This window comes from Lissotriton vulgaris, chromosome 11 (genome assembly GCF_964263255.1).
Source record: "Lissotriton vulgaris chromosome 11, aLisVul1.2, whole genome shotgun sequence".
Lineage (NCBI taxonomy): Eukaryota > Metazoa > Chordata > Amphibia > Caudata > Salamandridae > Lissotriton > Lissotriton vulgaris.
Genome location: NC_141699.1, coordinates 1,052,510,677 through 1,052,531,473, shown reverse-complemented (window position 1 = coordinate 1,052,531,473; position 20,797 = coordinate 1,052,510,677). Strand labels below are relative to the sequence as shown.

Sequence of the window (20,797 nt, the reverse complement as noted above, 5' to 3'; positions counted from 1 at the left end):
TACTAGCTGAGTAATTTCGAACGCATTATACTCTTTATTCATTTACTCAGCTATTAAGCATTTAACAGTTTTTCTTTCATGTTTCGGTCTATGTTTGTTAGCATTAGCATATTTTCAGCTGTAGAGATCTGTTTAAGGCTTGCAGACCACTGGCCTGCCTAGCAATGTGTTCCCAATGAAAGGTTATTTAAAGCCACCCGTGAAATTTATATTATTAACTCCTATTATTTAAACTGAAGCCAAATTGAAAGTCTTTTTCAATTATTGCTGCGGAATAATTAAATACGAATGTTACATTCGAGCTCTAACAGCTTTCTTGTGCCCTCAACTGCTTTCATAAATCTGCCAGTAATTGGTTAAACCGCTTTCAATTCAGTTCATTTCAAGCATTTAATGTTTCCATATTTTATGGCCCAGCAAATTTTTTTTCACTGATGCCCAAAACGTAAAAATTGGTGGAGTGACATCTTGGGCTTCTTTTACAGTTCTTTTCATTTTTATAGAGTTGCAAATAATTTAGAATACATCTCTTAAGAGCCACTGCCACAAAAGTGATCTAATCTCTATGTTCATACAACTTTATCTTTATAGCTGCTCAAGTGAAGATTTAATGTCCAAGTAAACAGCGGTTCACCTTGCAAAAATTGGATTGTTTGAAGTAACAAAGTTCACCTGGATTAGAGGCTCCACCAGACCCAAGGTAAAGGGCGATAACTAAGCTGGGAGGCTGGCTACCTTGGAAATCTGTGCACAGCTTGCAAATAACACCTTACGATTCAAGTACAAGTAACACAACCTTTTATCGCTCGAAAATAGATAAAATGAGTACGACTGCATCAGCAAATAATAATAACAATCGATTAAGGTGCAAATATACAATTACATTTGCATTTTTTTTTTATAGAGATTTATATAGCGTGAACTTGACACGAAGGCATCGGGTATCAGAGCGCTTTACACGAGCATCAGATGCGTGAGGGCACATTCATTTTTGTTAGGCACAGAGGGGCTTATTTACAAGGCCCTTGTGTTACTTTTGCATCATTCTTAACATGGGAAAAGTGACGCAAAATAGGCCAAGGGGCTTGTAAATCTGCCCCAGGGAGATTAAGTGATTTGCCTAGAATCACATGTTGTTGCGCGTCCTTGCCGAGACTCGGACCCAATTCTATAGCACTTACTACTCTAGACAACGCATAGAAGAGCTTTATGGCAAGTATCATCCTATTCCAGGATCCAAGGTTAATTCGGTGGTTATTGATTATCAGGTATAGTCTTTTTTTTAATTTAGAAATCCATTCCCTTGTTCTCTCACTAGATCCACTCTGACATTTTCTAGAGTTTCTTAGTAGTAAATTCAATTATAGGAGTTAGATGGTAAGGGGTCCATGAGTTCTGGTAAAACAATTGGTGGGCAGGACAGGCCTTTTATTCGGCTGGGCATTTTCCCGGTGGGTTGGAGCCATAATAGGCTGGTTTTAAAAGCCCACAGCTCCTGATTGTGCCCTCGTTTACTTTCCCCAGCTCCCTTAGGTTACTTGCAGCAGACATTGGCATCCTTCAAGACAGAGAAAGAGAGGTGGGGAAGGTAGTGAGAAATCGATCAGAGACTGAGGAGAGAAGGCAAGAGAGAGAACAAATGGACTTACAGAGAGAATAGCGCAAGAAGACATAGGGAGCGCAGCAGACTTGCGCCTTTTTGCCAGGGCTGCTTTTCGTTCCTAAGTCCGACCCTGTTGCTGGGATGAAAAGATCTGATCGAAGAGATGGGGTATTGTTAGGTTGCAGGGATATGGTTAACCCATCTCAAACAAAAGGTGAGGTTTTCATCTATGGAATGAGGAGTGGGCAATTCACAGCAATATATAATAGAATAAAAGGCAAATGGGCATGCAACATTGAGAGCATGCAACTTTGAGTAGGATATGAACAAGGCGAGTAGGGAATGTGAAGGGTGGTAGGAGGCTCAAAAATGACTAAAGGTGCATTTCTGTATTCATTTTGTTGATTGGTAAATGAAGTAACCTCCTAAGTGGGTGCTCGTAGGTGATACATCGAAGATAAGGGAGTCGATTTATATACTTATGCATTTTTATATAGTGTGTATTTTACCCAAAGGAGTCAGAGCACTTTACAAAAAACCAGTTACATTACATAAGGACTTCAGAGTACATGAATTACATAAAAGATACAAACCGATAAACACTAAACTCAAAAAGAACGGCATTACGTACATATGTTTACTACAGATACTTGGGGTTAGAGTTACATCAGTACATGTTGCAAAATCACTCAAGATTACATATTAAGAAAAGTTGAACCGAGTAGGTTTGGACAAATATATATTACATATATACACAGCATGATCTTCTCACCATTGCTGGGGTTCCAGCGGTGCTCGTTCAGCCATGCTTTCAGGGTGCTGTTGCACTCACGGGCGGTGTTCTTGGGCATGGAGGGATCCCCGAGATGGTCCTGACCGTAGGGGTAGAAGGCCAGGTGGTGGTGGGCGAAAGTGGCATACTGGATCGCGGGCTGTCCAAGTGGGCCCTCACTGCTGGTTTTGCTGAGGCCCATGGGGACGCTGCAAGCAGAAAGGGGCCCTTCCCGGTCGTCAGGCGCTGCCACCAGCCCCCACCGCTTGCTGGAGTACCCGCAGTGGCCCCCAGACTCTTCTGTGGCCCTCTGTCTTTCCCTTACTTCAGCTGGAGGGGAGGGTGTCCGCGCTCTGCCCAGTTCCCCCACGGACCATCTGAGGGCTAATCACTGGCCCACTGCAGCCCCCAGGTGAGCACACTAACCTCCTCTTTGTGCGTAGGGCCCTCCTCTGGGTTCTCCCCTCAGACCGCCTCCAATCTGGAAAGGCGAGGTGTCTGTCCTCAATAAGCCCTAAATAAGCCCTTCTCTGGGGAGCCTCAGCTTCACGGCGTTCGTCCGTTGGCACCAAGCTGCCAATGAGGCCTCCTCAATTCACCACCACAGCCTCTGCTGCAAGCCCCAGGGTTCAGGTCTCATCTGTTGACAGGTACTCAGTGTCGCTAGGAACTGCTGGTTCATCTGTCGTGGCCCACGTCTGCCATCTTGGTGGTCACACGCTATGCAGCAAACTGCGGTCACCAGCTACCCAGGCCGCCTCAGTTCTTGGACTACAGCTTGGTGGCGGTGGCCGCACCTGGTATACAGTTGGCTTAATTAGGTGGCCCTCTGGCCTTCATAGTCATGGGAACAGATGGGGAATCCCTTCCTGAGCAGCCTACTCCACGGACACCATCTTGGTGAACAAACACCTTACAAACTGTATGAGCAAGTAAGTCTACTCTTTTGAATGTGTATTCTTTGGTGAGTTACCAACCAAGCTCCTCTGTTCAAAAACATGTCACCTGCGCCTTGATGGTTTGCGAGCCTTTGTTGGACTTTTGTCTGAGGAAGACAGGGTGGTGCTTTCAGGGCTACATGCATTTAGGCATTTTCTACCCTTCAATCACAAAAAGATCCCAGTGAGGAACAAATCGTTTTTCTTATCATCACATATCTATTTGTGGATTACTATTATTCATGGGTACCATGCCATTACTTTGAGGTGCTGAAAAATTTCATAATTTGTTTTCAGAACTAGCTTAACAACTCTGGCTTTTTCACCAAAAATATTTGGAGAACTGTTCAGTAACTTGAAAGCTTTGGCCACTTTCTTGCAACATTTTCTTGAAAGCGAAGCAAACAAAAACCTTATGAAACAGAATCATTTTATAAGATTAGGTTTAGGTCCCAATTCAGTATTTCCTGTTCATAGGCACCACAGGCTTCAACATGGGGCTTCTTCATTACCCATAATGTGGCTATAATATAGTGTAGTTGCTTCAAAAATCTCCCTTGAGGTATCGTTGGAGGTAGAGGGTCCTTCACCATTGCCAGGAAACCTTTCCAGTGAATATGAGGTATCTAAATTACTGAAGCACCATTTTATTGAAGAAGAAGATGTTATTCATGCGATCAAAGATTTTGCACTCTTAATATTAAGCAACCTATGAATTACATATGGGCATATCACCACACATTCTTGGGCTTTCTATGGCAACTTTGTAAAAAGCAAACAACACAACAAAACCAGCAACACATCTTGGGCTAGCTTGCTGGAAGACTATATCAGCAACTATGAACAAAATCCACAATTGTACCCATTCTACACAAACAACTTGTTCCAGATTTAAATAAATGGAAAATATTTATTATTACTATTTCACCAAGATAGTGACTAAGTATTCCGGTACACATCTGCACAACCAAATACTCTTCTACTAACATGCATAAGAATCGTACATAAAGGGCCTGATTCTAGGGGTGGGCGAAGAATTCCGCTCCGCTGGTGAAGTTTGCTGAGTTTTGCCCGCTCTGTGCGGAGTTAGACAAAACTCCATGAAGTGAGGTGAAGCATAGTTTTGTTCTCACTAGGTGAGCGTGATTGAGACGAATCATGCTCTAGACCTCCTCGAGGCAAGATTTCTCAACAAGGGCAGTCACAGCAGGTTGCAACCGCTCACATTGAGAAATCAGCCGCTCGTGTTGAGGAAGCTGTCACTCGAGTAGAATATCTGCTCGAGCAGAAGAAAGAAGTAGCACTCTCTGGTGCAACGCGTGGTGCCGTTCATGCTTATTTCACAGCGTGGGACAAACTCCTGGCGCTTAAAGTCAGTGCGAGCAGCCCGATTTACCACACTACAAAAACAATCCTCGGAGGCATTTGCCGCTTGTAGAAAGATTAAATCATGTGGAGAAATAAACATGTCTCTCCTCGTTACGCCTCCACTGGGGAGGTGCAGCATTATTACGCATACCCAGGTCTACCACTAATGGTAAATCTGGGAATGCGCCAAAATCCATGGGTGGGTAAATAGGAACACCCACGCTCCACCCATGTAATTTCGTCCTGCGGAAGAGTAATGGAAGACATCAACTTGCACTGCCTTGCATTACTCCACATTTACCAAGCCAGGCAAGGTGGCTTTGATTGGCTTCGTACATATCTTTCAAGGCAAACGCATTATAAATATGGCCCATTCTCTTTTTCAAGTGCCAAACGCATCTGTTTTGGTAGGTCTCCAGGTAAAACATGTCTTGCCCTGAACTTCAACAGCAGCTGTACTCCTCCTATCACTGACTGAGCTTTCATTGGCTTGGGAAATGAGTGGAAGAGCGGGGGTGTGAGTGGAAAAGTAATGGAAGTGAAGCAGACATTCTTGTCTGCTCACCTAGCCTATATTCACTGCTTTCTTTCTCCTCTAGGTGTATCTGTTGCTGTCGTAGACATGGTGTTGGCTACCGCTCTTAGTCTCCTGGGGTGGCCTGGCAGAACTTGGCATGGTACTGTGGGTTTGTATATTTACCTGTTATCCCTTTCCTCCGCCTGGCTGCCACCTGGACTAAACAGAGTGATATCAGTGACATCACCCAGTATGTAAGTCAGGAGGCGGACGGGCTGAGAAGCTCTAATATATTTGGATGTGTATGCATGTGTGTTTGTGTATGTGACTAATTGAGTCTGTATTGTATTGTGTTGCACTGTATTGTAGGTGCATATGCAAAGTGCTTCCTACTCCTAATAAGATGCTGAAGTGTATTTTCAGAAGGGCAGCATGTTGCTCAATGGGTGCAAGTCTGAAATAGTGTGTGCCTTTTTTGTGGCATGTATGTATGGAGCGTTAATTTCATTCATGAAAGTCTAAGTTGTATTCTTACTTAGATTTCTGCAATCTGAGACTGAAATTGAAGCAAAAGGGAGTGAGTGATACGTTGCTTGATCTTTAGAGCAGGTCTATGGATAGGAAAATTATGTGACCTATGTTGGATGTGATACTGTAGTGTGAGTGTAAGATCAAACAGGGTCAACCTATATTGCAGCAAGCATCACACTGCACGCATTGAATGTGTCTGAATAGATGTGATAATGCAAGAATGCATGAAGGACCCATCTTAGAGTTTTCAATATAATTCGGTTTAAATCACTTGGAGTATCAAGTGCCTCTTGTCAGTGAATGTTTCCCTTCGTTATAGTATACCCTCTGCTGTTCACAGAGGAGGCAAAAAGAAGAAATGAAATGAAATGAAATGAATGAAATGAATGAAATGAATGAAATGAAATGAAATGAAAAGAAGATTTGTTAAGCGCTACAGCTGCCCTGAGGCGTCCAGGCGCTAAGACTAAAAGAGTGCTTTTAAAAGAAAACAGGGAGGTTCAGATTACTGAAACAGAAAAGTTTTAAGCTGCTTGCGAAAGCTAAGCAGATCGGAGTTTGTTCTCATATGCAGGGGGAGAGTGTTCCACAGCTTTGAAACATTATAAGAGAAGGAACGGCCTCCTGCTCTGGCTCTCTGAATTCTAGGAATCTTGGCCAAAGATGCAGATGATGACCGGAGTATTTTATTGGGTATATAGAGGGAAATCAAGGAGTGATTAATTTCTGGACCCAGTTTCCAGAAAGCTTGGTGAGCAATTCATAGAGATTTGAACTTCACCCTTTCCCTGATGGACAACCAATGCAGAGCTTTTAACCCTGGCTTTATAGGGGTTCTTCGTGGGATACCAAGTAGGGCTCGAGCTGCACAGTTTTGGGTTCGTTGCAATTTTTGCAGGCTATACTCTGGCGCCCCAAGATACAAGGCATTATTGAAATCCAGGCGGGATTGGACAAGGCCCTGTATGACTATCTGCTTGGCCTCAAATGGAAGGAGGGGAAGGATCTTCTTTATCACCCTAAGGAGGCCAAAGCAGGTGGCCGCCACCTTGGTAGCCTGTGTGTTGAAGGTCAATGACTTATCTAACCATACCCCCAGACTTTTAATGTTATCTCTGGGAGCAGGAACTGCACCAATGCTCAAAGGCCACAGCAGCTCCAGAGTGGAAGGGGCTGCCAAGCCCAAGAGCATGAGCTCAGTCTTATCGTCATTGAGCTTCAAGCAAGACTTCATCATCCAGCTCTTAACCTCTTCCAAACACACTGCTAAATTGGGCGGTGGTTGGAGACCACTCTCCTGCACAAGGGAGACCACTAGCTGGGTGTCATCCGCATAGGAAATGATGTTAATACCATGCGGACGAACAATCCCCAAAACCCCAAGTGAATGTATTGTTATGCTCCCCTGTCCTTTGTACCTGTGTGTGAGCATGCCAGTGTGTGTATGTATCTGTATGTGCGTCTGCCTGTGCATTTGGAAATATGTGTATGTAGGAATGAGTGTATGTGAATGTGAGCCTGCATGAGGCAATACAAGCTTGAAGGGGACCCTGGCAACTTTACTGTCATCTTGCCATGCTGGTGCCATGGCATTATTGTGGTTAATTGATTATCCTTGCTATAATAGTATAGTGACCTTTTCTTAACATATTGTTGACATTCTTGACAAAAGCTGTGTATCTTTGCTTTACAGTGGAAAATCTTTGATATACCATTAACAATGTTTTGGAAGTTCCTGGCATAATTGTGGCCTATCCCTGGCTTATTGTGGGGTTCACTGACAATATTCTCTCTATCTCTGGCATTCCAGCACCCATTCTTGGCATATAATGTGTATTTCTTGGCAATCATTGGTATAATGGTGGTTCTGGCAAAACAGTTCTATGGTAATTCGTCAGGAACACGACCACAAAGGGGCTGTTACACCGTGAAGTTTATTTGATATACAGATCTGCCTGCACAGCACACCATCGCCGCGTCTCACAACCTGTAACAGAATCCCATCAACAAATAGACCTCATAAAAGACTCTACTTTCTACTCAGCCCTGGTTCTGGCTACAGTCTGTCGCCAGAACCAGCAACCCAAAATCTAGAACACTACATGTTCCCTCTTAGAAAACTTGAATCACAGTTGACATATTTGTGGCTGTCCATGGCGTAATGGTAGTTTTGCCCTAAAGGTGATCATTGTGACAAACTGGGGAAATTCTGGCCATAACTGTGCTTATCCTTGACACAATAGTGGCCCACGCCGTACGGTGAAGCCATTGGAATACTGGAAACATTGTTCACATATTTGTGTCTACCCTGAAATAATAGAAGCCCTGACCTAATTGTGACCATCCATGACATAATGAGGACTTCCTGAGCAGAGCTGTGCCAGCATATGTCATAATGGTTGCCCTGTCAAGCTGGTACTCCCATTGACATAGGGTAGTTGCACTAAACCTGTTTGTGGCTACTTTGGCTGCTATAGTACCCCTGGGATTTCTTTGGGAACCATCTTTGGCATACCGAAGGTATCCTGGACATAGTTTGTGCAATCCCCGGCATATTTGTTGCTCGGTGCTTTGTTGTGCTCCCCTTGGTATATTGCCAATGCCTGTGGCCTACCTGTAGCTATACCTGGGATACCAGTAGCTTTGAGGTGATGGTCATCACCACTGGCATATAGTGGCATTTCTTGAAAAAGCCATGACCGTTCAGGGCATAATGGTGGCTCTGATTTCAGCATGCCCTTTTTTCAAATATCACAGCCACTACTGAAATCCTTGAGGCATAAGATTCCCATCCCTGACAAACTGTGGGCATTCCTGACATCATTTTAGTTGCACCTGACATAATTATGACTAGGCCTGGGTGGAACTCTGGGAGTTTACTTCTGCGGAATTCCACAAAGTTACAAAAAAACTGAGCGAGATTCCGCAAACAGGCAGAAATAGGCATATCGCCCCATTCAAGTGAGATTTTCTACTCAAGTAGAGATTTCTGACTACAAATGGTTGTGACCTACTGCGACCGCCTGCATTGGAGAAATCAGGCCAGGTGCCCTCCTAGCGACTGAAAATTGCATCAGAGAATGCAAAATGTTGCTAGCGGTCGGCAACTTCCCATTGGTGAGCCATGTGCAAGAACAAACTCCGCAGCCTCGTGGTTGGGGACATTTGGCCAGTATTCTGTGTTACAAGCGTAACAAGGAGTGGCCAAATCTCCACCAACTCCGCCAGCGGAGCAGAATATATCGATCACTTCTACTTATGACATCCCTCGAATTTAATCAAATTAAATGGACTTTAAATTCTGAATCTGAGTATGTGTGGCACTAAGACTGCAAGATGCACCAATTCATCCGAAGATGATCGCCGCCCAAAAACAAACACCAAGACAACGTTGGATGCATCTGCTTGTTCTGCACAAATGGGGGAAACCACTTTAGCAGTTCACCAGTACCTCAGATACTGGTATTTAGTGTCACTACTAATGATATTTAAAACATTCCATGTATCCTTAGCCTCAGTAAAACAACCATTACGATTTTCTTATGTGCGCAAGTTACATGATTTTTATAATTCCGATAAAAGTAGTAATTTTACATAAATGTAAGTTAAAACCATAAAATAACTAAGGTTACTAAATATTAATTTACGAATACTCAAACGAAAAATAAAGATCACACCATTAAATATGTGAGCTTGATCAAATAATTACTTTTTAATGGCCCTGACTTGAATTTAAGCCTGTATAATTGGGCTTCTGGTAATACAATGATAGCATAATAGCATACCATAGCATAACATATTGAACAATACTGTAAAATAAGATATCAAGACATAGTACATCCCACAACATAGTAGGGACTTGACTTTTGTGCATAGTGTAAAATAGAAAAGAAATTGTTCACATAGAGTTACCCTGTTAACTGAGAATATCAAGAATTAGGCATTATTGCCCTCTGCTGTGGGCATTAATAACATTTTTTACATACATTCTGAGCTGTCTAATTCCATAGAAATAAATACTTACTTCTTTTTGCAGCTTCCTCCTTCCCTTGGTTAATGTAAAGGAATCTTGGACTTTCTGGGCAGAAGAAGAGCAAAATGATTTGAAGGATAGCAGGGGCTCCAGACAGCGCCAGCAACAGGGGCCACAAAGTTTCACTACCCAGGAGAAATTTGAGTCCAATGACCTGAAAAACAAAAACATTTCTATCAGTGGCAACTTCAAAACAGGGCAGAAAAGGTGAAACATTAATCAATATCTTTGAAATATAAGTATTGAATGACTTCTTGCTGCTTTTATTTTGCCTTTGAATGCACTTTTACTGATTTATTTATTTTGTATTTATTTATTTATTCATTTTGCACAGATGGCTGAATAGTAAGCTCATTTATATTTGTGGAGCAGACAGTTTTCTGAAACAGAAATAGTAGTTACACAATCTGAATAATGGAGCAATCCTTTGTGCAAGATCAGCAACAGAAGATAGGTATTGCAGATGAGGCCTGAAAGGAGGGCCATAGTCCACATATGGGATACACAGCTTTATTTGTCTGCCTAGACATTTGGCTGGATAAGCAATTGTGCTTATGGTGGTTTACCTTGTACTGAATACATGTCTGTCCAGCAAGTCAATCATGGGCTGTACAGATAAGGGCGGCGTGCTCTGTTCCAGTTTAGTTGTTAGTAGTAGGTTCAACTTGGAGTTATGTTGTGTTTTAAGTTTTTGAACAATATAATTTGGGGGATTAAGGAATAATCTTCTTGTCAGCCCCCTTCCCAGAAAGCTGGAAGCACGCAGAGATCAACGCCCTTCTGAAGAAACCCACAGCCGACCCAAAAGACCTCAAGAACTTTTGCCCCATCTCTCTCCTTCCCTTCCCGGTTAAAGTCATCGAGAAGACCGCCAACGAACAACTGGCTGCATTCCTCGAAGCAAACAACTCGCTCGACCCATCCCAGTCCGGATTTCGAGCCAACCACAGCACCGAGACCGCCTTCATCGCCAGGGCCGTTTCTAGGTGTTTTGCCGCCGTAGGCGAGAATTGAAAAATGCCGCCCCCTCCCTTTTACTACCATCACTCCGCATCTCTCTCTTCTGAAGTTCATGGACTTCTCTCTCGTGTGTCGAGCCATCCCTTTAGAGCTCCCTACTCTGCACCTCTCACCCCTCCACTGGTTCATTAACTCTCCAGCACTCTGTGTTGTTCTAACCCCTCACCCTACCCCGCCCTGCCCTGGCCCTATTCAAAAGGTCTTGTCCTTCCTGTTTCACCAGCTCGCATCTGTTCACAGGCCCTGCATTCCTGATACTTCCTATCTTGCCACCTTGTCCCTCAATTATTCCCGTATCGCCGCTTTCATCTCTGCTCTTGGTGTCTTTTATCTCCACTGACCTTATTGTACTCAATATTCCCCCTTTTTTAACCCATGCCTCCCCTTCACCTTTCATCACTTCCTGATATCAGTGGTCCTCACCTTTCGCCTTAATTCAACACTTGCTCCTCCCCCGCTTCTCTAATATACACTCCTTTCTGCAGAGCTCACAGCTTCTCTCAGCTCTGGCCCCGGTGGCATGGGGAACCCCCACTCCAGCAGCATAAGCAGACGCAGCACTGACCCCATGGAATGGCGAACTGGTCCCCACTTAAAAGTTAATGTGATGTTTGTGGGCCTCTTTTGCTTGCAAGTTGAAATACCAGTGTTAGGGAATATCAGGAAAGAGGGGGGATGGGTGAAAGGACGGATGCACAAATGCAATGACAGATGGATGGATGGAAACAGTATGGCTGAATGGGGCAAGACGCTAGTGTATGGAAAGGTGAAGGGGGTGGATGGATGAGTAGAAGTGAGGGGGAATGGATTGACCCTCCGAACGAAGATGAAAAGCTGAAAGGAACTCTTTTAAGCAGGGTTGGATTTGCATGCTTTGAGAGCTCGAAGTAAGTGGTAAGAGGAAGTGAGGGGTCTTTAATTTTCTGGCTACTCACTTGTGTCCCTTCCTTCAGCACCCCTGTCCTCCATTCACCAGGTCCTGCTCACCCTTTCTTTCTTGGCTGCCATCCCCACTAGCTTCTCTTCTCCCTGCTTCTGTGCGCGCCTTCCCTCCCTTCAGTGGTTCCTGCTCACACCCTGCTTCTTTCGTGTTGCATTGCCCTCCCTTGCTTCCCTAATACACCAGATGTGTCCCTGGTTCTATCTTGCATAGTATGCTCTCTTCCACTCACCCCTATTTATCATTTCCTGATTTCTCGTCTTTCTCCTCAGCTCTCTCACCCCCTTTCTCGTCTGCCACTGCCTTGAGCCCCACTGCCTCTACCACATGCACCTGCAAACCATTCTCCACATGCTGCTGCCCTAGTCTGCTCATTTAGACCCGCCCCCTCCTGCCTACTAGTACCTTACAAGGGTGCCAAGGGCCCTACTGTGAGCAAGGAAAACTGCCCCAGTGTAGTAAAAAAAGGAGCTATATTTGGACCCTTCCGTGACTCGGTGCCATTGCACAATTAACAGTTAGGCCTCTCTGCTACCCATTTCAGCACCCCTTCTCGCTCCCTCTGTCACTGCGACGCTGTGCTTTCTCTGCCGAGCTCCGTGGCTGGAAGGGCTGGGGCGGTATACCTGTCGCCTCGTGGACTGCTGGGGCAGAGAAAGGCAGGGCGGGTTCGGCGGGTGACAGGAACTGCAGGTCATGGGGGAGACGTGTTCCGTGTGGGCGCAGCCGAATAGCGGATACTGGCGCTACTGGTCGAGGTGGAGGGGGGGCGAGGTCTGCGAGTGTGTGAAAGTGTGGGGGAGAAGTGAGAGAAGAGTGAGCAGCAGATTCTGCATGAACATTGGGATGAAGTTGCGACTAGCAGGGAGTGGAGTGAAAAGGTGTGTATACACTCATACCGCCGGCCCGCTCCACACACCACTATGCTAGGGTGTGCTGCGTATCATGTGCAAGCAGGTGCGCTTTCACTCACTACTTTCAAATTTAAAAATAATTTCCCCCTTCTCCCGCCCTAGCCCTTTTTCCGCCCTAGGCGGCAGCCTAGTCTTGCCTGATGGCAGAAATGGCCCTGCTCATCGCAGCCACCGACGACATCAGGACCCTGATGGAAAACGGGGAAACAACCGCCCTCATCCTCCTGGACCTCTCGGCCGCCTTCGATACCGTCTGCCACCGCACCCTAATAACCCACCTCCACAACACTGGGATCAAAGGAAAAGCCCTGGACTGGATCACCTCGTTCCTCTCCGACAGAACCCAGAGTGTCTGCCTCCCTCCCTTCGGCTCTGCGGCCACCAGGATCATCTGCAGCGTACCCCAAGGCTCCACGCTCAGCCCAACCCTCTTCAATATCTACATGAACCCCCTCGCCGCCATCGCACGCAAACACAACCTCAACATCATCTCCTACGCCGACAACACCCAGCTGATACTCTCCCTCACCAAAGACTCAGCCACCGCCAAAACCAACCTCCAGGAAGTAATGAAAGACGTCGCGGATTGGATGAAGCTCAGCATTCTGAAACTCAACTCAGACAAGACAGAGGTCCTCATCCTCAGACAATCCCCATCCGCCTGGGACGACTCCTGGTGGCCCACAGTGCTGGGAACCACACCGACACCCACAGACCACGCACGCAACCTGGGATTCATCCTGGACTCCGCCCTCACGATGACCAAATAAGTCAACGCCATCTCATCCTCATGCTTCAACACCCTGTGCATGCTCCGAAAGATCTTCCGGTGGATCCCCACCGAAACCAGAAAAACGGTCACCCAGGCCCTCGTCACCAGCCGACTGGACTACGGGAACACCCTATATGCAGGAACCACAGCCAAACTTCAGAAATAACTTCAGCGCATACAGAACACCTCCGCACGACTCATCCTTGACATCCCTCGCCACAGCCACATAACTCCCCACCTGAGAAACCTGCACTGGCTCCCCGTCAGCAAGAGGATCACGTTCAGGCTCCTCACCCACGCACACAAAGCGCTCCACAGCATGGGCCCCAAATACCTCAACAACCGCCTTTCATTCTACACTCCCACCCGCCAGCTCCACTCCGCCAGCCTAGCCCTCGCCATCGTCCCACGGATCCGCAGATCCACAACCGGAGGAAGATCGTTCTCCTACCTGCCCGCCAAGACCTGGAACTCCCTCCCCGCACACCTACGACTGACCCAGGACCATCTCACCTTCAGGAAGCATCTCAAGACCTGGCTATTCGAGCAGTAACAGCAGCCCCCCTCCTGTCAGTGCCTTGAGACCCTCACGGGTGAGTAGCGCGCTCTATAAATGTTCTGATGATTGATTGAATAATGAGTTGCGGTAACCTGAGTGAATTTCGCTGCATTTACTAACTGCAACCTTTTATTCTTGATTTGATTATAACATTTAATTTTCTTCCCACATCTTGTTTTTAATGTGTTTGATTGGCCACCTAAAAAAACTTTTTGTGACACAATTCAGACATTTTTAAGGAAATCACATTATCACCCCTTCACTCCTCACAATACAAAAAATCAGCTCCGCAGTAATTCAGGCGTCGAAGCACACCGGGGAGGCACTCGGCCTCTCCCGGTGGGGCCCAATGATGAAGCATGTCACCAACCAGGTTGGTGAGTGAGGGCCTTCTATACAAATCTAATAAGATGTATATATCTTTTCCCATGCTCCCTTTCTTGCTGTTGCAGTAGTTACACTATTTCGTTGTTTATACTAACTATTGGGGGACCAAGAGTGTTTTCTCTACATTATCCCTCTCTCTCCTGTTGATAACGAGTAACAGTGAGCATCTGTGTCTGTGTTTTTATTTTACACCATATTTGTTGTGCATTCAATGACAGAAGTCAAATACCAGGACATGTCTTCCTTAAATTTGACATGAAGAGTGGTGTTTACTTCTCCCTTCTCTGACTTATAAGTGAGTGAACTGTGCCATCAAGTGACAATCCTCCTGGAGTAAAGAGAGTGTGTGTGTGGAGAAGGCTGGTGTACATCAAATGTTTTCAAACGGACAAAAAAAATGAAATTCTTGAAATTGAGTTTTACAAATATTTTAAATATATTGGCAGCAAGTAAAGAGCAAATGATTTTTTTTACATATATATTTCTGAATTGTAATGGATGCAAATATTTTAAAAGGGTCAAAACAAACAAATATGCTTTCCTTGTGTGATAAATAAAAATAGTATCCACATTTTCAAAAGTTATTGTTTGTGTAACATATAATTTTAACATTAAATATGTATTTCGGATGCAAGAGCATTGCCTATTTCCAGAGGATATTTGAATGGAAAATGTGCCCTCTGTACTTGGCAGTACCTTTCACTGGCAAAAGGTGTTTCAAAATGCACCACATAACATAATACAAACCACACCATATTGCTGCCGCATGGGCGTGGCTCATTTGATACACTTGTACTTTATTTAGTGCTTGGATTTTTCACAATCCCTGTGACTTCACTGATCTAATACTGATGGCAGCACCACATCTCTAAAACGTGTTTCAGCACCAGTGTTCCTATATCCCATTTTACAATAGCATTTTTGGCAACGGTTGACAATATGCAGACTCAGTATTGGAAACTTCATGCACCTGCCCATGAAATGCTTCTCAATTATTGTCAAATTATACAGACCACTTATTCACCAAAAAGCCAAGGGGCTGAAGCAGTTTCGAGTGAGCCCCAATAAAAACGCTACATCACCAGTGCTAATATTAGTGTCGGAAACAGTACAATTGACAAATGTCTATGTGACAGCCACACTGTATCCAACACAATTCTATGTAAAGATGAAGGAATTTTTTTGGGGGGCAGTAAAGACCATGGTGCATCGGAATTCCTTGGATCGTGTGCAGAGAGGTTTGTAATGTGGGCTTCCGGCCCCCCATTCGCTAGTTGGATGGATTATACACATCCTTACCTCTTCCTGATGTACCGTGTCACAAAAGGAGCAAATGAGATAACGGGGATTCAGTCTAATTCGTGGATCTCCTTGTGGAACCCCTAGTGCCACCTTTGAGGTGGGTGGTCACTGGTGGAGAGGGACTTTGATGCAATGTTCAAAGCTTCACCAATGTATCACTAGTTGACTTAATAACAACAGTGGTTGGTAGAGAGAAATGTAGGAAGTGGGTGAATACGGACCCCCCATGTATTAGGATAGGTTAGTGTCTTTGAAAGTAGCTTTAGCCAAAGCACACATACTACTGGTTGTTTTAGAAGAACCAGTGGCCTGAGTCTTTGTCTGGTTACTAATATTAGAAGTAGCAGTATCCAGATTTCTAACATATACTAATAAGTGCAGATTGAAGGGCTCGATCACAGGGCAGAATCAGAAATACCTCTTCCGGCATAAGGGCAAGGTATTGGAAATTTATGCTATGGAAGGCGGTTGTGAGGCAAATGAGGACAAATAAATACAGTTGTTGGTAGTCACATGTATGGCCACTCATGCTTGGAATTGTGGTGGAATCTATTCTGATTAGGTTTGCAGTCAACATTTTGGTAAGGGAAGAAAAACTGGACTTCCTTGACAGAGATGGTTATTTTTTAATAAAATAATGGAGTTTTCAAGAGGACATAAAGCAAATATACACCCCGAACTATATCAGCAGTGGATTGAAGAAATATGAAACGGTGTAGCGAATTATAGATTGATGATCACCGTAGCGCAAATATTAATTGTGGTCATATCTGAAGTATACGAAATTGTGAGACTGTCTAAATTATGAAATTATGAAGCTGTACACCTTTAAGTAATGTGCAACGCAGTATGCTCCTTGTGGAATATGTACTATGCCTTGTAGATGCATCATGTATTGAGTTTGCTTATTGTTGCATATTGTTGTTTTAGGGAATTGTTTAATATTCTGAATTTAAGGACATGCCAGTGAATTACTGCTTAGAATAGGAGAGGTCAATTCTCACTTGGATCCCAAGGTCATATTAGGATGTGCATAGTAGCAACAGAATGGTGACTTACAGGTTACAAAACAATATATTCTGTCAACATAACCTGTCTCCAACTAAGCAATGCTCCACCACTGAGTAGAGATGGAGCAGTCATCTGAAACCACCAACCTACTACACTGATGGTTGGAAACCTATAAAAGGAATTCAGATGTCTCTGGCAAAGATCTTGATCACTATGGTCCAATGTATCACCTATTCATTAATTTGTTTTGATTGTAAAAGTTTACGCAATCATACGTCTGCTGAGTAATTTACCTGGCTGATGAGAATACCTGTGACAATCGCAAGCTGGTGAAGTGTCCCCAAAGCCCCACGGAGCGAAGTTGGCGCGATCTCCCCGACGTACATAGGAACTAGTCCTGAGGCCAGTCCTGTGAAAAGTATAACAAACATGAGGCAAATTATCCTTACTTATAATGTTAGCTTACAAAGACTGTTTGATAGGATTATACAGTTGATGTATTCATGTAGAAAGACATTGGAATACAAATGTATGAACATTTGTACAACAGTTTTGAAATGTAATTACAATATCTTTCTCTAGACTTCTTATATTTGACAATTATAGATTATGGACATTTCACACTCAGAGTTTGTCTACACTCAGAGGGCGGAACAAAAGGAGGTGGTGATGGACGGAGCATCTGAATCAATCAAACACTCACACCCAGTCAAAAGATCTGGGTTTAATCCATCACCACCCCCTTTTGTACCGCTTTTGGCCGCCATAAGTGTGGCAGGGTATGCTCAGACGTGAGTCCCTTGCTCATTTTGCCACTGGATTCAAGCAAGCCGGGCTGAAGACGGCTGAAATGCCAGAAACCGGTCCTCGGAAGCTTGTTTCCGGTCCAGGGAAGGCATGGCTTGGCAGTTCGGGCTGGACTGTTCCCATGAGGCACAGGGTCAGACTGATTTGCATATGGCCATGTCTGAACTGGGGTGGCAGAGTGGGCTAAAGAACGGTGATGGATTAAACCCAGATCTTTTGACTGGGTGTGCGTGTTTGATTGGTTCAGATGCTCCGTCCATCACCACCCCCTTTTGTACACTCAGAGGGCAGCAATGAAAAAACAAAATGGTAGATCTTGAACCACTGATCTGTCTTTCAATACCGATAGATCCAACCAGCCATTCTAGCAATGGCAGGTAGCCTCCTATGTGTGAGAGTTCTTAGGCGCCTCCACAAAAAGGTCCCACTTGGGCCCACATCAAATATCTAATATAGGGAGGAAATAAACTAGAAACGTGGGCTAGCTGGGAATCTGATCATATAGAAGGTGAACTGTAGGTGGGAGCTAAGGGAATCTAAGTTTTCAGCCTCATTATTTAGAATCTGTGGCCAAGATTTCTTTGACGAAAGACAACGTAGCAAGACAACTTGCTGCATCAAATGGAGAGAGCAGGAATGCACCATATTTACCAAAATATGGCGCATTCTTGCTCTCTCACTGAGCTGGTGCAGTATGTGCTGCCTAGCGCCAACACAGGCACTCATGCACCATGGTGCAAGAGTGCCTGCATGCACGTGGGATTGTTTTTTGTTTTGGAAAGGGTACCTTCCTGCTCATAAAAAAATCCTTAGCTGCATTTTCCTCTTCCTAAGTGTTCTGCCAGATGGCGTACACTTAGTAAGAGGAAACAAAGAGGAGAAAGAAGGAAAGAAATGTTTCCTTGTTGTGCCTCTATTGTGAAGGCGTACAACTTTGACACATTACTAGGGGCCATATGTATCATCATCACCATTTGCGATTTCTAAATAGCGAATTTTAAGGAATCGCTATTTAGAAATCGCTAAATGGTATGTATGTACAAAATCTGTATTTTTTAGCAATTTCCAATTATTCCTTATTTGCGAATTCTCAATTTACGAATTCGCAAATAAGAAATAATTTCCCATTCATTTCTATGGGCCAGGAGGCCCATAGAAATGACTGTGAAATAATTCTCAATCTGCAAATTCGCAATTTGCTAATCGCAATTTGAGAATTATTTCAAGGGTGCAGGGGTGTCTCAAGGACACCTTGCTGCACCCCTGTAAATTACGTGTTTGTGCATATGGCGCACATACATGCCCAATGGGCATGTATGTGCGTCATATGCCACCCTCACAAATACACAATTGTGCATATTTACAAGAAATCACAAATTACCACCAACTACAAGTTGGTGTTAATTTGCGATTTCTAAACCTGGATTCGCAATTTAAAAAAGCTTCATACATAGCATTTAAGGAATCGCAAAATTGTGATTCCTTAAATGCTTAAGCAAAATAAGGAATCGCAATTTTTTTGCGATTCCTTATTTTGCTAATTTTTCATACATTCCAAAATCGGTGAAAAGGCCGTTTGCGATTCGCTAAGGCCGAAATTCTGCGAATTTCGGCCTTAACGAATTGCAAAAGGCTTGATACATATCGCCCCAAGTTTACTACTTATGGTAAATCTGGGAATGCACCAAAATTCATGGGTTGATATATGGGAACACCCGCTCTCCACCCATGTAATGTCATCCCGGGAAAGAGTAACGCAAGGCGGAATCTTGCACTGCCTTGCGTTACTCCGGATTGTCCCAGCCAGGGCAGGGCTATGCACGGTGGCTTTCTGTTGCTTGGTAAATCTCACTTAAGGATTGCTTTGCCCTTGTGTCACCTTGCGTGACGCAAGGGAAACACAATCCTTTTATAAGTCTGGGCCTGTGTTTAATAGGAGAGCTTTTACCACCATTTAACTAATCATCCTAGTTGCACTAAGCGTAGTATTTGATGCTTGAGGTATTAACCCCTCCCCTTCTGATGACGGAACCGCTCCGTCATCAGCCGTGGTGGCGCTGTGCTGATGACAGAGCAGTTCCGTCATGGCCCGCCCGACGCTCCTGCGCGGCGTGGATTCAGCGCCTGCGCTGAGCGTTCTACTGAGTGGGCGGGGCCATGACGGAACCGCTCCGTCATAAGCACAGCGCAACCGACGCTGGTGACGGAGCCGTTCTGTCACCAGCATGCGCCCACCGCATTTCCGCTCCGCCCCCTTAGCACTGCGGCGGAATAGCCGCCGCAGTGAAGGGATTAAAGGCCACTGTGCCAATATGGCTTGCTGCAAAATATTCTTGTATTTGAGGCGGTGCTATGCAGGGCCGGACTGGGAACACAAACCGGACCTGGTAATTGAGTCCAACCAGCCACCGGGGAGGGGGATGGGGAGTGTGTGTGGAAACCACTGCAGCATATTTTGTTACCGGGGGCAGATAATACGGCCCCCAGTAACAAAAACGGCCCTATAGGGGTCCAAAACTGGCTCCCACCCTGGCAGCCCACCGGGGAAACACCGGGTACCCGCTACGGCCAGTCCGGCCCTAGTGTTATGTCAAAACCAAACTACAACGAAAATTAAACTATATTAATTCAGTGTTTGGCGATCTCAAATACAATTGTGTGTTTCTTTAAATTTACTAACTTATTGCTTTTCAACCGGTTTTCCCTATTGCGGGTTAGTGTATTTTCTTCATATATTCTAAATATTTGTTATTTCCAGAAACTGCAAAATCTGTCTCAAAGGGAGTAATTAAATTAAATGAAAGACATTTTGTTTGACGAAAGCAAGACAGTGTACACCTAAGCAGAGCAGCAGTGATGCAATTACACCCCTTCCTGCGTTCAAAACAGACAGTAAAAGAGCAATAACTGTAACAGAGACAAGAACAATTTTACAAGGTGGTTTAGTCATAAACACTCGACACAAAGGCCAATGAAACTATGCCAAGCACATACAGCTTGTAGAGAAAGAGTACCGAAGAACAGAAAAAAACAAAAACAGAAATGTTTTCGAAAAAACTCAAGGTTTTCATATTTTCACTGACAAACGCACAGTGGCTCAAGCGTGTTTTGATCCCTGCTACCTGTGATTTCACAGTGAAACACCTACATTATGAACTGTGACCCTGTGACCTTCTTCTGTGTTTTTGTGTTAGGGTTGAACTCTGCTTCATTGCCCCAGGGCTGAGGTGTGCAGTTAAACACAGCGTTTAAGTGAATCAAGGGAATACGTAAACAGCATCTGAGCACACTGATTATCTGGTGTTGCTGTGTTTTCAATTGTT

General features: G+C 44.6%; 1 protein-coding gene across 1 annotated transcript in view; it reads right to left on the bottom strand.

Annotated features, from left to right (window-relative positions):
- The window catches only part of SLC2A2 (solute carrier family 2 member 2), a 176,598-nt gene that overhangs the window by 91,850 nt on the left and 63,951 nt on the right, over window positions 1–20,797 (bottom strand). The window contains exons 5-6 of the mRNA XM_086944415.1: window positions 16,961–17,076; window positions 9,754–9,916 (exon numbers count right to left, since the gene is read on the bottom strand). Coding sequence (XP_086800541.1) covers window positions 9,754–9,916; window positions 16,961–17,076 — 279 coding nt within the window. The remainder of the gene's footprint in view (window positions 1–9,753; window positions 9,917–16,960; window positions 17,077–20,797) is intronic.